This window comes from Halyomorpha halys, unplaced genomic scaffold (assembly GCF_000696795.3).
Source record: "Halyomorpha halys isolate HHAL.00 unplaced genomic scaffold, Hhal_1.1 Scaffold1035.1, whole genome shotgun sequence".
Taxonomy (NCBI): Eukaryota; Metazoa; Arthropoda; class Insecta; order Hemiptera; family Pentatomidae; genus Halyomorpha; species Halyomorpha halys.
The window spans coordinates 454,316-473,959 of NW_027107491.1; the positions used below are offsets into that span (position 1 = coordinate 454,316).

At 29.6% G+C, this 19,644-nt stretch overlaps 1 protein-coding gene across 5 annotated transcripts in view; it reads left to right on the plus strand.

Moving 5' to 3' along the window:
• The window catches only part of AGO1 (protein argonaute-2), a 45,309-nt gene that overhangs the window by 18,167 nt on the left and 7,498 nt on the right, over positions 1-19,644 (plus strand). For 3 of the 5 annotated variants that reach the window (XM_014432218.3, XM_014432219.3, XM_067045856.1), the window contains 13 exons: positions 3,870-3,995; positions 9,140-9,420; positions 11,245-11,376; positions 11,605-11,779; positions 11,875-12,097; positions 12,440-12,587; positions 13,509-13,775; positions 14,233-14,390; positions 14,758-14,828; positions 16,047-16,160; positions 17,342-17,508; positions 17,617-17,801; positions 19,083-19,179. In XM_014432218.3, the coding sequence (XP_014287704.1) occupies positions 3,870-3,995; positions 9,140-9,420; positions 11,245-11,376; positions 11,605-11,779; positions 11,875-12,097; positions 12,440-12,587; positions 13,509-13,775; positions 14,233-14,390; positions 14,758-14,828; positions 16,047-16,160; positions 17,342-17,508; positions 17,617-17,801; positions 19,083-19,179 (2,144 nt within the window). The remainder of the gene's footprint in view (positions 1-3,869; positions 3,996-9,139; positions 9,421-11,244; positions 11,377-11,604; positions 11,780-11,874; positions 12,098-12,439; positions 12,588-13,508; positions 13,776-14,232; positions 14,391-14,757; positions 14,829-16,046; positions 16,161-17,341; positions 17,509-17,616; positions 17,802-19,082; positions 19,180-19,644) is intronic. The other 2 variants (XM_024358540.2, XM_067045857.1) reach the window with 1 other exon arrangement.

Below are 19,644 nucleotides of genomic sequence, written 5' to 3' on the forward strand. Positions count from 1 at the left end.
ATATAGGGTTGGCAAATAAGTCCTTTCGGTTTTTTGTATGTAATATCCTTTATTTTCTATTACCTTACCAGATGAATAATCCCATGTTCATAGAATGTCTGTGGTTTATTCGCGAAAAAGTGATCACGGTGCTCCCTGGCATCCTGTTCATTTTCAAACCGTTTTCTACTTAAGGAATTTTGTAGAGACCCGAATAAGTGGTAATCGCTAGGAGCAAGGTCCGGTGAATAGGAAGGGTGGGACAAAAGATCCTATCCAAGGGCTAACAATTTATTGTGGATGACTAACGAAGTGTGGGGCCTAGCATTGTTATGATGGAAGACGACATCTTTTCGATTCGCCAATTCTAGGCGTTTTCTTCAAATCGATTCATCCAATTTTGTTATTTGTGAGCAGTATAGAGTGGAATCGATCAATACACCTTGTGGCAACAGCTCATAAAAAATCACACCCTTGACATACCACCATACAGAAAGCATTATCTTCTTTGGTTGTAATTCCGCTTTAGATGTGGTTCATTGCTGGATCTCCAAGATTTTTTTCGCACCACATTATTGTAGACAATCTACTTTTCATTCCTTGTCACAAGTATTTTAAGGAATGGATCGTTTTCTTGACGTTTCTACAGTGAATCGCAAATGGAAATGCGTGTTGCCAAGTTGGCTTTGGTCAGAGAGTGGGGGACCCAAACATCAAGCCTAGAAACGTATTTGAGCTTCTGCAAATGATTTTCTACGCTTGTATATGATACGTCTAGGATCTCTGCAATGTCTCGCACTGATTAGGATGGATTTTGATCGACTATCGCCTTAACATCAATGGTTTCAATTTCTTGTGAGCGACCAGGTCATTTATGTCAAAATTCCCTGCTTGAAACCTGGCAAACTAATTTTGACATGTGTGTTCTGTTAAGGCATTATCCTCATAGACTCCACATATTTTTTTATGTGCCTTTGCAGCTCGCTTTCCTTTTTTGAAATATTAAAGCAAAATATGCCTATAATGCACAATATTTCGGTCCATCTTCTCAGCTGAATCACAAACACAGTACTGACCCAATCTTAATAAGTGTCAACAGACATAACTGTTTACATATTACAAATAGGAAAAACAATCCTCTGTTGGGATTAATTGCATCAGAAAAATGTGACGTATTATAAACAAAACATGAATACAAAAACCGAAAGGACTTATTTGCCAACCCTATATATGTTGCATGATCATCTTAACGGCTTTATAATCCAAACTACTCATAAATTTTGGGTTGAAGTTTTTCCGTAAACTGAATTGTATTGAAATCAATTTTCATTTTCAATAAAATTTTATTAGAATGCCATTTAATTTTTATTAATTTAAAAATTCAAACTTCTTTTTTATTTTTAATAAGTGCTGTTTATAAAAAACAATGAAAAAAAACTTGTCATGATTTGAATTAAGTTAACATAAAATTAATTATTGCTAAAAAATTAAAATTTTAAATTTTAGTTGCAAAAAATTTTTAATAAATACCATAGAAAATTAACAATGACATTAATATTTATTTTGGCTTTTCAATAGCTAGGCTTATTTGCGATTTTTTTTTTTAATATTATAATCTAAATTTTATCTGGATTTTTATGATGTGAACATAGTTTGAACTGAAATGTGGTTTCGGTTTGTGCATGTGGAGTCCTAGTAGTAATTGTAATTTATCCTGTATTACCACTTTTTTTTTAAATATATATTTAACCTATATATTGTTGGCTTACTTTGCAGTATTACTAAGTACATTTTCTCTTAATTTAGGAAAAATTAAATTAAAGGTTCTCTCTTTTAGGAAAATTACAACTTTTCAATTATCTTTTTGACAGGACAGAATTAGGTTTTATACCTAAATCTGTTCAATTAAAAAATAAAAATTTAAAAGTTGTAATTTTCCTATAAAAAGAAACCTTTAATTGTATTGTTCCTAAAGTTTGGGGAAATGTACTTAACACCTATGTGAAATAGGCCATTGATATAAAATTAAGGTTAAAAAAATTCTGGATCAATTTGAATTACTGTTAGGACTCCACTTAAAACCACATTTTTCAAGCAATGATCACTATTTTACTTTTTAAACGTAGTGACATTAAGTTTAGTACAACTGAATTCGACAGTTTCTTATTAACTTAATGATCTTTCTTCAGGGCATCAAATCAATATTGAGCATTTTGAAAAGTATGCTATTGATACAAAATCACTGCATTTAATAAATATGTTTTTTTTTAATGTGGTGAGTGCTAACAGTACTTTAAGTTGATCCTGTATTGTTTCTTTTTATATTATAATTATAATATTATTTATCTTGATTATCAAAAGCCATCTTAATAGATGGTATACACTGTCACTAGTCTGAACCATTGATAAATTATTGTAGGAGTAATCCATCGAAAGGTGGGACTGGAAGCCTGCTGGGTTAAACTGGCTTCTCCGTACCCTACCATGAGAGTATGAGCAAACTTAGAGATTGTACTGGGGCACTTTTTAGATTACAAACTATTTAGAGAAAGGGTGATTTATTACATTTTTTAAATTTTTGAAGTTGTTTTTGTCCTAGATCATATGAGATTCAAAATCGGTCTCACCACAATACTGGTTCTTCTCGGTAATCTATATTACTTAGTTATTGTTTAGTAAGCTAGGTCTTAATCTTCCTTTAGTTCCAGTATTTCCAATTTCCTTTTAAGTGTTTATATCTTATGCTTAATTTTTGTTTAACTTTTTTACTTTTATAATTTTATAGATGTATACATATTTTTATTACTAAGTATTGCTCATTAAATAAAACAATATTACATTTCAACTTATGATAAAAACTTCTATCTTGATTAGAAGATGTTTCATTAATTTGCGATGTCTTAGTGTATTATGTGTTTGTTTCCTTCAATTGAGTCATCCTTATGTCTTAATGGTTCCTAAACTTTATAATAAAAGCATAGTAGAGACATCTGTTTGATCAAAAAGAATTTTTCCAAGATGGTGGTTTCCAAAGATGTTAAATCCTATAATGGTTCCACTCCATAGTTTAGTTTTAAGGGGTTGATGTTTGTGATTCCATTGTTTAATTAATTTTTTAAAAAATCTGCATTGTTCTTGTCTATAATTGTTATTTCTTCATTTGTTTAAACTTGTTCCTGAGAACTAAAAAAAAAAAAAAACTTAACACTTTCAAAGCTACTTCTTCTGTGTATCTGGTACTAATATCTACCGCCTGAAATGACATATATTTCTGGGACTGATTTTAACACTTATTCTCAGAAATATTCTTTTTCTTCTGCATTCCTCCCTTAGATGGCCATGTCAGGGATTTAAATGAGGAATTCCGTGGTTCTCCTGAGGTCATCCAGGCTTTCATAGAGCTTTTTCTGTACCTCAGTTGGAGAGAGCCATATCAGTCTCCTTTGTTCAGAAAAAGCTTGTATGTTTAGAGTCTGTGGTCGACATTTTACTCACTTTTGCTACTCTCGCAAAGAGGTCTGGAGCCAATATGTAACTTTCGGAAAAGGTGGGCTCTGAGACGGTTGTGCCCTGTTCATAGGCGAAAGATGAGAACTTGCTCTCATCATGTGAGATGGTGGTTGGCTCCTAATCCATTGTTGCCTTATGGCAGCTATATTATGCATTTTTAGTTTGTCGAGCACAGAAATATTTAGTATCATCTTCACAATCTGTTTTCATTTATTCTTCAAGGTTGATACAAATATTGTTTTTATTTTTAGCTTAATCAAAAGTTATTTTTAGGCTTTGACTGGATTTTTACCTTTTTATTTATTTATAAATTGCTCTTCTGATATATGTAAACTTTCTTAAATAAAGTTATGTTATAATTAATATATTTATTGTTTCAGCTCCTCCTGTAGGGCCCCCTGGCGCTCCTGCGGGAGGTGGGGCCCCACCAGGTCCAGTCGGCGTCCCTCCTGGAGCAATAGCGCTCCTTCCACCTCAACCACCTCACCAGCCTCCTGATTTACCTAGTGAGAATTATGACATTTATTTAATTTTCACAAATAAATAACAATTTTTTTATTACATGCATTATTTTATCCACATCTAACTGATTGCTACTTTTAAATAACCATGTTATTATTGCATTATTGTCTTATATGATGTTACTGGTAATTTATTACCGTTGAGAAAGGGAATCATTAATTAAAATTGTGTTTTTATTTTTTCTTCATGCAACACCTTGTATTTTTAATAACTCAACTTTATGTACCCTGTAGTTTTTTACATGTTCTTACTGTCAGATTAGATTTTTTAACTATTATGGGAGCCTAATCAATGTATGCTATTCTAGATTTATTTTTATTGTGGAAACAATTCTTAGGGGAAAATTGTAGGGTGTCTAAAAATTATACTACTCATTAGAAATCATTTTTAAAAATAATGTATAGGTCTGAGAAAGAAACCAGTGCTCTTAAATTTGATTCTAAGTAGATAAATGAAAATCTGTTGGACGGGGAAAACCTCACTCCCTAAGTAACATCATAATATCATGAAGCTTTGAAATTAGGGTGGGGCTTTTTGTTTTTGCCCAAACTTAAATAAGTAGATTAGTATGTATTCTTAATTCTAAGTACCATTTATTTTAACTAATCTTCTATGTTAACTCCATAAATATGACCTTTGTTTTCCTTCTCAACTCAGTTTAAATATGAATTGACTTAAATTTGGTGGAATTTGAAATATCTTAATAAGATCTGGAATATAAATTGATCCCAAATATAGGTTAACTCCTCATTTTACTTGAGACAATATCAGAAAAGACGTTTCATACAAATATGGTAATTAGTTTGGATTAGCCAAGTGTGTATTGTTTACTGCTGAGTATTTACCGTATACTATGTGTATAGAATACAATTTTACTTATTTTTATATTTTTATTATTTTTAGCCATGGTCTTTCCAAAATTGTTATCTATTATTGCTAATTTTGTCTTGGATTTCCTCTATTATGATGGGTATGATTAGGTTTCAATATTGCTTAGAAACTATTTATTTTTCTCATTTATCTCTGATGAGGATCCATGCCCCCCTTTAAATTGACTCATTCTCAGTCTCCAACACATGTGATAACCATAACCTGTATGGGTCGATATTTTTCTCAAATGAGTGACAAAACAAGTGATTCAGCCCTGCATCCAACTGGTATAATTCTACCAAAAGAATGTTCAAAGGTTTCAAAAGTTAATATTATTATTACTTTGGTTTAAACAATGATATCACTGAGACATAGTCTTAAAAACATTTGAATGTGGTCCTATGTGTTTATTTTTATTTATAATATTAAGATAAATCTGTCTCACTTCTTTCAATCCATATGTGTTCTTGATAATGGCTAGAAATAATTATCGCTTCTTACTAAATCATTCCTTTGTAAGGTTATCAAAAGAGAACTGTTTTGATCTACCTTCAGCTAAGTCCTAGCTATACTAAAAGACTATTTTTATTTATTTTTGTAATTAACAATCAGATGATTTGTTCTTTCTGTTGTCAGTGTTTTCATTAATAATGTTTTCAAGTTTAAAATTTATTATAAACAATGAAATTTATTCTTTTTAGTTCAAAAATGATTTATAATCTATAATATACAAGAAATTTCATTAAAAAAATATTTTTTTCTGCATTAGCTTACTTTTGTTAAATTATTTGTTATCTCGGGTTTTCTTCCTGTTCCCGCTAAACTATTGTTTTGTTTGTTTTTTATATTCTTTTTATAAAATTAACTTGCTAATTTTAAATATAGAAAAAAAATATTGAAAATTAAATAATGTAATTTTCGATTTATTTATTTTGATGTTTTATGTCAAACAGTATGTTTGTTGCTGCATCAACTGACTATTGTTACCTCTTTGCTCATGCTATCGTTATGCTTTGTGTCGAATCATTTTGCTTCGTATTGTTTATGCTGTATCGGCCCTTCTTAGCTTTTGATTTTAGTAAAATAATGGAAAGAATACTAGAAATTGTTTTGAATCACTTACGAATTCTTGATGATTTAGTTGAGTCTATTAATTTTTTAAAAAAAGAAGTTTCTTTTCTTAAGAATTTACTGTTTCAGATTTTTAATTTTACATGTAAGTAAGGTAAAATATTAATTCAAATTGATTAAAATAACAATGTAGATATGGATTTTTTGAATGTTGTGATCATTAATCTTTTATTTAATCATGCAGGATATCATAATACTGTAAGACAAATCTAACTCCTAAATCCTTATTTACTCCCCACATCTATGTAGTAAATTTAAGAATAAATCCAGTAATTTTGGTTTGTTAATGTATAATATAGTAACGTTATTGTTGATGTTAATAAAAAAATAATGTAATAATTAAGAAAAGCAGAAAACATCCTTTCCAGTACAGGTTATTTTAATTGATTTTGTTATCTTGTTTGAACAACTAAAATCTACAGAAAAATTTACTACTCAGGTCTCAACTTTTCTGCACATTTGATACCTCCAATTTTATTTAATGATCACTTTCTTTACGGTAACATTAATAAAAGATGAATTAAAATAATCCAATTTTATTAACTAATTAAAATATACTTTATTTAATGTTTCCTATGAATATCATATTTTATAATACTATATCCTAAACTGAAAATTCATATGATGCTGCAAGATACCTTGTGTGCTTCCAGCTGATTTTTATCTAGTTTCTACATTATATTGTGGCATATAATTTTGAATTTTCAACAAGTACGTTATTAATTGATTTAATTCACTTAATGAAGTAGAAATAAAACTGATTAGTCTGTATAAAAATTCTTTATAGATTGTGATTCCCTGTTCTCATTATATATTTGTATCTTATAACTTGAAAATAATTATTAGTTACGAGTTATTCTAACTTGTTTATATTTTTTAAAATTATTATTACGTAATAGATAATATATCAAGTTTTTTTTTATTTGTATTTAGGTTAAAAAAAGTTTATCTCTCTTAATCCAAAAGATAATTATAAATTCTTAGTAATATTATACTCAATGTCAATTAATCAGAAAAATTTGGTACTTATTTCTTTAATTTTACATTTACATTTCTTGGCTATGTTTTGGGATCGTTTTGCCCATTTTCAAGCCTGTCGTTTCTTTTGTAGCAACATATCCAGTACACTTTCGGATAACTGTAATGAAGTATGGACAAATAAGAGGTACAAGCATTATAAAAGGTTAATCAAAGGCTTTTTGAAAGATAAAATAGTGTGATGACTTGTGAATGTGGACATCAATAAATAACATACAAACTCTGCAAATTATTACACAATGGTTTATTTTTTTAATTAATTATTTTGTTTTATCATTAAATAACAAATAATAAAATATCAGATGTATTGGGTTGTAAAATAAGTTCATAGTGTTGTTTACTGGTGATTTCAACAAAAACTTCAGATTCTTGTAAATATTTTTAATCAATTATATATGACCCATCTTGATCTATTACATGTTGCCATCTTTCCGGCAATTTTTTTATTTTGTCCTCCCAGAACTTCTCATATATTTACGCAATGAACTCCTCTATGTGTGTTTTGCAGTTCTCGAGCAAATTAAAGTGTTTCCCGTTTAGAGAGTTTTGAAGGGTCCAAAATAGGTGAAAATCTGTTGGGGCAAGGTTTGGTGAATAGGGTAGGTGGGGGATCACATCCCAGCCAAACTCCAATAATTTCTGCTGGGTCTGCAAAGACTCATGAAGATGGACGTTATCGTAATGGAAAACTATGCCTTTGAGATTAGCCAATGCTGGACGCTCTTGCTCAACTTGACGCTTGCATGAGATATGTTAAGCGTTTCCCTCACATGTCATAGAGTGAGGGTTGTCCATGACTAATGCTTGAATTTGGTCATCAACAGTTGTAGGACCACCCGAGCGCTTTGCGCCTTCCTAGATTTCCGGTTTTGAACTGAGCAAACCACTTACGGATGATGTTTTCTCCTAAGGCATCATTGCTATACACACTGTAAATTTTGTTAACTGTCTGTGCAGCGGATTTTCCTTTTCGTAAATAAAAAATCATTAAATGACAAAAATTAATTTTTTCCCTTCCATTTTGAGCAAGCAAAATACCACTTAAAGTTAAGGAATCTCTGTGGAAACTGATGCATAAAAGCACTTTAACTAATCCTTTTTTAGAAAATGTAAACATTATTGACCAAGTAAACATGATTTTAAAAACGCAGGGAGGATTAAATTGAAATATTGAAAAATGTTACGAACTTATTTTACAACCCAATATTTTTAGATTCTACATATCTTGAAATAGACGCTAAAATTTGAGGGAGTGTTTTTTAAATTTTTTTATTTCTATTCTTTCTAAAAGGTTCATTATTTAAAATTATTATAATATTATATATTTATACTTTTTTTTTTCGTTTTCTTTTCCTATTTGTTATGGTAATATTTTGATGACCAAACACTGAGAATTTTTCTTTTATCTTCTTAAATGACCTATGAACATCTACTTGACTGACAAGTTGAAACGAAAAGGCCAAAATTAATGATGAGTTTAGAGGCTTTTTGCTGAGTGGCTTATTACTTTAGTTACAAATCTCAAAAAAATCAGTGGTTTAGGAGAATAGCCTACTTTGTACAGTCAAGTTTTTATTCTTCAATTTTTGGGTTCTATACATCTTCAAACTTAAAATCTCAAAATTTAAGGGGATGATAATTTTGTTTTTTCTTGGTCAGTTACAAAGTTTCACTATTGAAAATAATAAACAAAATGGGTCTCAAGAAAGAGCAGTTGTGAAAATGGTCAAGATTCCGAAACATTGTCAAGGAGTGAAAATGAAAAAAGTATCTAAAAGATCATGTTAAATTTGTCTGGAGTAAATAATATTACTTATAATTTCTCTTATTTTACCAGAAAAGGAAATTTATTTGCTATGTTATAGATAGCATGTCAGTTCTTAACATATAAAAGTTCTTCTTTTCTTATGTTACAATATCATTTGTCCAGAAACTTTTCTTTGTATTACTTTTACAGTCTAGTAACTATATTATTACCATTTTCCAAAAACTATCCATCTTGTGTAAACCTGTTTTTACCAATTATAATTTAGTATTTTAAAACATCAATGTTACAGATTAATTTATAATTCTACTCAATTTGTTTTAGTGTTCACCTGCCCTCGTAGGCCTAATCTCGGCCGAGAAGGTCGACCTATAGTGCTCCGTGCGAACCATTTTCAAATAACAATGCCACGTGGGTTTGTTCATCATTATGAAATCAGTATACAACCTGATAAATGTCCTCGCAAGGTCAACAGGGAAATTATCGAAACCATGGTCCATGCCTATTCAAAGATATTTGGAAACTTGAAGCCTGTCTTTGACGGTAGGAGTAATCTCTATACTAGAGACCCGTTACCGATCGGCAATGACAGGATGGAACTTGAGGTATGTATAACTTATAGCCAGTGAAAATGAAAAAAGTATTTACTTTTTTACCATAAAAGTATTTACCATCCCTAACCTATGCACCAAGGTTTTCAAAATAAAGCCTTCAAAATATCGATTCAGCTTATCATATTTTTTGTGTATTGTAGTTCAGAAGCAGAAGCTTATTAGTATTTTTAAACAGAATTTCATAAAGCTATGTTGTTAGTATTAATTTTAAAATGTTTTAACTTTCACCATGTCTAATAATTCTTAAACCTTTTGTACCCCATTGCTGACCAATATTCAGGTTCTCATTCTTGTATTCACTCCTACACTGCTATGTTTGGAATAATTTTAAAGTGATAATGTTGAATTTTCTAGAATTATTAAAATGAATTCCAGAAAAAAATATATAAAAAAATAACAAAAAAAGTGATTATGATTGATAAAATTTACAATTATGATTTCAAATGTTTCGGCCAACATGATATTTTTAAGAACACTATAAAAATTCAAAAAACATTGTTATAATTCCATGACATCAATTCCTAAAAAAAAAATAACAATTATGTGTAATTTACAATAGATGTATCAGTTACATCTTATTTTGTTGTAAATTTATCAAATTTTAAATAGATTTTTAAATTGAGTCCAAACCTATGTTATGTATGTTTATACATGTCAAGTAATAATGACTAAATGTTTAGCCTCAATTTAAAAATTTGATAAAATGCAATAAATTAAGATATAAGATATATCCATTATAATTACACAAAATTACTTGTAAATTTTTTTTTAAAGAATTGTCATTGAATTATAAAAATGTTTTGAATTATAGGGTTCATGAAGATAGCATGTCAGACGAAATGTCTGGCATTGGCAACTTAGTTATAAATTAAATTTATGATGCAATGAATAATCTTGCCCATACATATTTAGACAAATATACCTTCACCTAACAAATTTTCATGTATTAAAATTTATTAAATTTATTTTTGGTTCTGAATCAAACTGGATATTTATTTGATAAAGCCTACATGGCTCAATAAAATCAGAAACTTCTTGGTTTATTTCTTATGTTTTTTAACATAGGTAGATGGACTTGAAGTCAAGTTTAAGTTTCGGGTGCCTATATAAATTATCAAAGGGATAATATAAAAACAGTACTGTACCCTTAGGATTTTACTTATCCAACACATTTTCCTAAGGAAAAAAAAATCTCCTTTTTAATCAAAACAAGAAAACACCTAACTTTCAAATCATTTCACTCTAATTCTACTTATTTAAAATTTTCACATTAAGGAAGTTGGACTGAGGACTCACGTAGCAGGAATTTTGAAAAATAGTATACTGGCAGCCGAAAAAGTTTTTTTATATCTTAAAAAAAGTTAAGTATATAACAAAATTTTAATTTTCTTGTACCTTTCAATCCTTTATTTGTAAACCATTTGTACAGGGAAAAAAATGACTTCAGTGGTTTAAGAGCCCAATATTGTAAATAAAAAAATACAATTTAAATTTTCTTAAGAAGAATAGTGAATCAACATTTATGATACATATATTTTTTTTTAATTCTCCCCAAAATATATCTTCCATAGAATATAACAGTGAAAAATCATCCCATTGAGTGAGAACATCTAATTTTTTTTCAGACGTGGTCAAAAGTTGGGACAAATGTGTTCAGTATATTTTTTTTTATAATGTTATCTATGTTATGGAATAAGGAAAAAATATTATATTTCTTGATAAACAATTACATTTTTGTCTTGTTTTAATTTATTATTGAATTCATTTAATGCTATAAATAACTAATTTTAATGTCTGTTGTATCTATGTTGGCAGGTCACATTGCCAGGTGAAGGTAAAGACCGTGTTTTTAGAGTAGCCATCAAATGGATGGCACAAGTTTCATTATTTGCTTTAGAAGAAGCATTAGAAGGAAGAACGAGACAGATTCCATATGATGCTATAATGGTTTGTTCTTATCTAGTTTTAATTAAATTTTTCTGTAGAATTATGTTAAAGTACCAATAGCCTATTTTATTACATATTGTTTGTACTATGTAATGTTTTGATTTATGTTAAAGGAAATACCTTGTTTGTTTTTCTTGTTTTAAAGATCTAATATATATATTTTTTCATGTTTTTTGTTATATTATTCTAATAACTCATAACTAACCTTCCTGATTGTTTATTTAATAGGCACTGGATGTTGTAATGAGGCATTTGCCTTCAATGACATATACACCTGTAGGAAGATCTTTCTTCTCTAGCCCTGATGGTTATTACCATCCCCTTGGTGGAGGTCGTGAGGTGTGGTTTGGATTTCATCAGTCCGTCAGGCCTTCACAATGGAAGATGATGCTTAATATTGATGGTAAATATTTAATAAATAACAAAAAATTGTAATTTAGTTTAAAAGTTCAAGTTTTCGTTCATGTTTAATTACAAATTGTTTTTGTTTACTTGCAGTTTCAGCAACAGCATTTTATAAAGCTCAACCTGTCATAGAATTTATGTGTGAAGTATTGGACATCAGGGACATCAATGAGCAAAGAAAACCCCTAACCGACTCTCAAAGAGTTAAGTTCACTAAAGAAATAAAAGGATTGAAAATTGAAATAACGCATTGTGGAACAATGAGGAGAAAATACAGGGTCTGTAATGTAACAAGAAGACCTGCCCAAATGCAATCGTAAGTATATGTTGTATTGTTCAGTTTGATATTATGTTTATTACTGTATAGTTTCAAAATCTGTTTTTGTTTGGAGTGAAAGTGCTTTCTTGGTAAAGTATAGGAAAAATGTTTGAATAATTTTTCATGATCATTTTGTTGGTTAAGGAGTTTAAAAACGAATAGAAAAACTAAATGAATGAAAATTTATTTAATCACCCTGATGATACTTGATATTTGTAGTACACCTAAAAGGTTTTTTTTTCCATGATATATTAACTATAACACATATGTTTTTGAAACATTAAATTTCTTAGCTCTTAATTTTTTTTTTTTTTTAATTCCAACATTTTTTTTTTCTAGGTTTCCATTACAGTTAGAGAATGGACAAACTGTGGAATGCACAGTTGCTAAGTATTTCCTAGACAAGTACAAAATGAAATTAAGATATCCACATTTACCTTGTCTTCAAGTAGGACAGGAACACAAGCATACATATCTTCCTCTTGAGGTATTTTTTAAATTTTAACTAGGCCTATAGTTTTATAAAGTATTAAAGGAGTATATTTTGCTGACCTCACAGGAAATTCTTCAAATATTTAAATTCCTAATTTTGAAAAAAAAAAACTTCCTTTGGCTAAAGCTTCTTTTGGCTTATTGAAATGACCTACATAGTTTCGTTTTTTGTGTTATCGTTTTGCCTTAAGAAATGGCACAAAAATAATCTGTAAATTCTTGTGAGGTCGTGGTTCAGTTATAATACAAATGCCACTATTAAAATGGATATATTTCAAAACTTATTTTTTACATTTGAAGATAATCAGTAATAAGAATCAATTATATGTAATTTGTAACCATCTGTAAGGATCTTGGAAATCGATCTTGAAAAATACTTTAACTCCAATTATTCTGCTCCTATTTTTTAAAAATTTACTCTAAAAAGTGAATAATGAGTAATAAGAAGTAATAAATGAAATTTAACTCTGTATCTCAGTTCTGGTTTTGTCTACGGACCGATGATACAGATCCCAGTCCACTCTTAATACTTACTTGGGTTATCAATGCAAATTTTTAAGGATGAAAATTTTTCTTTCTCCTATAATATACTCTAACTAGAATCAGCATAAGTTGAGTGTTCAGTCCTTTTTTTTAGATTTAAAACACGGGGAAATAATTTTTAAAGCCGTTTTTTAAAAATAATAATATTCTAAGCAGAAATAAATGAGTATTTTGTAACTAGTTTGTATAATTATTGGCTTGGTTTATGTTTTTTTCAGTTGGTTACATATGACTATGTTATTACTAATGTAAATTAGAATTTGAAAATCCTTAAGTGTGTTGAACAAAGTAGTATTTAAATCATATTTTTTAGAATGGCCTAGTTCTGTTTATTTTTGATGTTTATATTTCATTTTATTTTTTTAATTTTCAGGTTTGTAATATTGTGGCTGGTCAGAGATGCATTAAGAAGCTCACTGATATGCAGACCTCAACCATGATCAAAGCTACAGCTAGATCAGCCCCTGATCGTGAAAGAGAGATTAACAATCTGGTTAGGAGAGCGGATTTTAATAATGATGCATATGTCCAAGAATTCGGACTGGCAATCTCCAACAACATGATGGAAGTTCGGGGTAGGGTTCTGCCTCCGCCAAAGTTACAGTATGGTGGGCGAGCACCCAACTTGCCGAGTCAGCTCGTGAGTACTTGATTTCAGTATATTGTAATTAAACATAACATACTTAAAAACAATTATTTTATTAACTTTTAGTTCAGGGAATGGGGCCCACTAGAGTGGTTTCTTGGGAAGTTTGATATTTTGTAGTACTCCCTTGTGGTGGGTGCTGAACACTAATTTTTAAGCTGCTCATAAAAATTTTTTTAAATCGTAATAGCAAACTGGTCAGGATAATTAATTACTCATTATATTAATAAACATTAAAATTAATGACACTACCAAGAGAACAAATTAAGTTGGTTAGGAATCAGATAACAAATAAATAATTAAGGCTTGTCCTACTGTACAAATTAGATTTTTAATGACTATCATTACAACAAAGGACTTGAAAATAAAATGAGTTCTTTCTCTAATTTATTTTTTTTATTCTGTATTTTGTTGAATTAAATTCCATTTTTTATCACATAATTGGTTATAGCAGGAATATCAAGGAATGTTGTCTGCTAAGCAGCAAGCACTTCCTAATCAAGGAGTATGGGATATGCGAGGCAAACAATTCTTTACTGGTGTTGAAATTAGGGTCTGGGCGATCGCTTGTTTTGCACCTCAAAGAACTGTTAGAGAAGATGCTCTCAGGTAAATTTTGTTATTTTTGAGTTAATTTTATTATTACTAAACCCTAGGAAACGGAATGAAATATATGTAATAAATTGAAGAAAATAAAATGCTTAATGCAATCTTTTAAACATTTAATATTTTATTTATCCTAGTCACTAAAGCTATGTCATCACAGATTTTCCTAGAGGTTGTAATGTGTTTTTATTTTTTTGGCCCTTTGTCTTTTTTTTTTTTAGATTGATTTTATTACAAATAAAAAAAATTGTGTTCTAATTTTTTATTTTATTTTTGTGAATTTCTGTTTCAAAAGTTTTCTTTTTAGCCTTTAGTGTAATAAGTGACACATTTTTCATGGTCTTATTTTCATTTAATATTTTTTTTACAGGAACTTTACCCAACAATTACAAAAAATTAGTAATGATGCTGGAATGCCAATAATAGGCCAACCTTGCTTCTGTGAGTATAATTTTTTTTTTAATTCATTATTTTGTATTAATTTTACTTTGACCTTTAAGTTAAGTGAAATGAAATGGAAAATAGCTTTATTATGATGGGACTTAATTCCATTAGAACAATTTGTAGTTACATAAAATATATTGACCAGAGCAGTGTGACTGTGATTAGTTAAAACTTATTGTATGATTACATAGTGAGTATTTTTCTATAACAGAAAAAACTACTTCCATCATTTACTAATAGTATAGTACTATGTAGAACAGTAAAGGTGGGAATACATAATCTTTAGAATAAGATTAGGAGGTCCTGAGATAGATTTAAGGAGAGAGGGAGAGGGTTCAATTATGAAGGCTCTAATCTTTTCAGTATTTAGTTTATTGTGGGTTACCAAGGTGCTTATTCTGTTCATGTCATTTTAAAGGTGAAAATAAAGTTTGCTAAGCTACTTGTCTGAAATTACATGATTAGAAAATTTAATTTATTGAATGTATTTTCTATTAAAAATAATACTTAAAAAATATATGCATATACATAAATAAAGAAATATGAACAATTTTGAAGGTATATGTGTATACATACATACAGATGATTGACCATAATTTCATATGAAGGGGGACAGTCAGACCTGCGGTCAATTTGGAAAAAGAAATAGTTGATAATTTAAAGTTAAAATAGTTGATAACTATTTCTTCTTCCTTCTTGACTGCAGCCCTGACCATCTTCATAATCCAAAGGTAATTTAAGTTTGAATTAAGATAATTTTAAGTAGATTTTGAATAAATTTTTTGAAGTACTTACAACTTCTATTTACATTAAACTGTTATTATTATTATCATATGGGCGACAACCCATGGAGGTCTAATTCCTCACGCGATGTATTAGGATATTTCCATCACGCGTTTCTTGACGTGGTTTTTTCGTGGGGTGGCCTCGTCATTCCCATGCCTATTTTTGTGAGTGCCACCATTGGCTAACAGGCCTCACAAATGCTTTTGGGGGAGGTGGTGGGAGGTTGTAAGTTAGTTTTGTATTATTTTATGCTTGAAAAAACCCGGGTGGGACTGGGATTCGATCTTACAACCTTTGGGTTGGTAGACTGGTGCTTTGCCACGCTGCTACCACTGCCCCCTTTCAACATAAATCACATTAAACTGTTAATCTCAGCAAATTATCTAGATCAAAAGCATTTTTTATTGAGAAATTAAAAATTTTTTACAGGTAAATACGCCACTGGCCCAGATCAAGTGGAGCCTATGTTTCGATACCTGAAGTCTTCCTTCCAAGCATTGCAGCTTGTTGTAGTGGTGCTTCCAGGGAAAACTCCAGTATATGGTAATTGTGTTTTAAAAATTTATTAATTTAGAAATATTAGGTTTTCTCTGATGTAAGAGATAAATTTTATGATAATTTGTAAAAATAATTGTTTTACTGTAATTATTATTGCTAATAACCCTAATTTATGCCTCCTTACTTTTAAACTCTGGCCAGTAAATTATAGCTATCCAGTCATGGTTAACCTAAATCACAGGTAACTCTTGAAATTTAGTTCGTATTTGTGAACAGATATAAATATTATTTGGTTCGCTCCTTGTCCAGATATTTTCAAATTGTTCTTTTTTAAAAAAAATTATGTTTGTATCGCATAACTTTTTCCGTTTACTGTAATCTTGAATCATTCAGTGTAATTAAAAAAGTTATAAACTGATTACCATTCTTGACATTACCACACTTGACTCATGTCGATTTTTTTCAAAAATAGTGAACTGATGTCATGGTTTATTCTCTATTAGTTTAAGAATATCAAAATCACTAAGTGTTTTATATAAAAATGATATTAATAACAAAAATGAAAATGTTTGCTTTAGAGCTTAGAAATAGTACTTACCTCTTATTCATTAATCTATCCAAAATATAGTTCATATTTCTGTACAATGAGGTACATGAACCATTTATGATTTGGTGCTGAACAGTTAACTCCACTTTTGAGTGAATGGCCTGTTTGAACCAGCTAAATGTACCAAAATCTTATTCGGCAAGAAGTAAGGTTATCCATGTTCTTTAAACAGGTTTTGTGAGTTCTTTTTCTTGTTCGATTCCATTTTGCTTAAAACAAAAAATAAGCTTTTAAATGGAAATAATAACTTGAGATTAAAACCATCATAATAACCTTTTCTGCAGGTTTTATCTCCTTTATTAAATTAACTTAAGTTTTAGCTGAGCCCAGATCATGTTAAAGTCAAGTGTGCTGCTATTAGCCCGATGAAGTTCTTGACTTTACAATGCTTATTACATATTGCATGAATATACCACAAACTTACTCAATGAATGTGTATTGTGATTTTACTTAAAATTAACTGATGGTTTACGATCTTAAGGTCATAGTGTGTTTGAATTTTATATTCTTTGACTGTTTCCTAATATTTACTAAAGTCAATGTATTTCATCTAATGATTGGTAATGAATATTTTAAATTACTTTTGATTAGCTAATTAATTATACATTTTTCATTACAGCCGAAGTAAAGAGAGTTGGAGATACAGTTTTAGGTATGGCAACCCAGTGTGTTCAAGCAAAAAATGTAAATAAAACTTCCCCGCAGACACTCTCCAATCTATGCCTCAAAATCAATGTTAAACTTGGCGGCATTAATAGCATACTTGTTCCTAGCATCAGGCCGAAGGTAGGATGAAGCACCATTTTATGGATTACTATCAGCTGTTAAAATTATTTACATGACTTCTAGAATTATTTTTATAAATGATATAGTTAAGAAAAAATTCATTTTTAGGTTTTCAATGAACCCGTAATATTCCTTGGAGCCGACGTGACTCACCCACCTGCTGGAGACAACAAAAAGCCTTCAATAGCAGCTGTTGTAGGTTCTATGGATGCACATCCCAGTCGATATGCTGCTACTGTTAGGGTTCAGCAACATCGTCAAGAAATCATTCAAGAACTATCCTCTATGGTCAGGTAAGGTAGATTAGAAACTTTATCCGAAGTAATTCTAAAAAATAAATAAAAATAATAAAAATTTTTGTATATGTATACGTTTATGTTTAAAATAGTCTTTCACAGCAGACATTTTTTTATATTTACTGCTTTTTTTTCTTTCTGAGTTAGTTATTAGCTTTCGTACTTCAACCTTTTGTTTTTATTAATTTTACATTATGAAATATGTAATTCTTTTTTGGAATTTTCAGATTGTCAGTCCATATTCAGGCGTTCACTCTGAAAGTAATTATGTAGCACTGTTTATTACTGTATATTATCTATTTTTCATAGAAAGTAATAATGCATCATTACCAATCTAAAATTTCAAAGGGTAATTGACTTGGAAATATGAAATCTAATATATAAAAATCTGTATTTGTTTGTTGGTATTTTATGCACTGCCATACCGTTAACCAATTGTGGTGGGGCTTTTTGCTAAATGTTCACGATTTTCCCTGAAAGATTATAGGCTATTCCGATTTTTCCGGTAAATAAAAATGTATTAACGAAATTCAGCATTTTTGGCGCGTAGATCAGAAAGTAAAAATTTATTTCACTGTTATTATATGCCAATCGATTTGTCTCTTTCTGAAGAATAAGAAAAAAGTATTACTGATTCCATTGAACAATATTATATTCACCAAAAAATTCATAAAAACAACAAATCATATTCGTTTTTGGTGTCATCTGAAAACCTTAAGTACCATTTTTCAAAGAAATTAAAAATTAAAAAATTTTCACCTTGATTTATTTAGAATATTTTTTTTTTTTTTTACCGATGACCATTGTTCATGTAATTGTTCACAACTCCTCTTCATTTTATCCAATTCCTTTTCTAGATATAATTCCGATTTAAGGGAAAAATGTTAGTTTCAAATTAAGAAAAACTTTTCAAACTTTTTATTTTCTATTTTCAGTTTTTGTTCAGATTTGTGCTCTTAGAAGCAATGAATAGAGCTCTAAACCACTGCCAAGTTCGGTGTAGATTGTAAAGAAAATAAATGTTGGCTATTTTTGAACGTACTTAGTAACTTTAAATACATATAAAATAATAAACAGTGCTTTGTGACTGTTTTAAAACACATGAAGATGGACAGTTAGTCCAAAATATTTGAAGGAGTATTCCATAAATGTAAAATTGATAAAAATAAAAGTTTAGAGCAATAAGGCTAATAAATTTCTCTAAAGGAAAAAAAACAACAGAAAATTGGTGCCTTTGATTAAGAAAACTACTAGTAAATTTTTATTTTTTGTTTCCAGGGAACTTCTTATAATGTTTTACAAAAGTACCGGTGGCTACAAGCCTCATAGAATTATTCTTTATAGAGACGGCGTTTCAGAAGGGCAATTTTTACATGTAAGTTTGACATGCTTAATTTTAATTATTTTCTCCTTCTGTATTAGTGTAAATTATATTATTATTATAGCTCAGTATGAATGAAGTCAGGACGATAATAGTGAAATAAAATATTTAAAAACCAATTGTGGAAGCTCAGGCTTATACTGATAAAAGTGACGTATGTAAAAGTGTTAATTTTTTTTTTTTCATTTGGGGGTTGGGATGAAAATAGAATGGTATAGTTTCCTAAATGTGATCATTTGATCATAATTTTTACTATATTGATTGCTTGAACTAACCATACTGAAGCCATGATTGGTTTGAGTCGGTTAGCCTACTCAACCTCGAGTCAGAAATGGCACAATTTCGAATCTGGGCTGTCCAGGTTGAAGTTTATTTTGTGGTGGAACTTTGTAATGAATTTTGACCTTCCCACTTGGGGTAGAATATATTGTAACCTGTAGGGGGTGTATATATATAGGT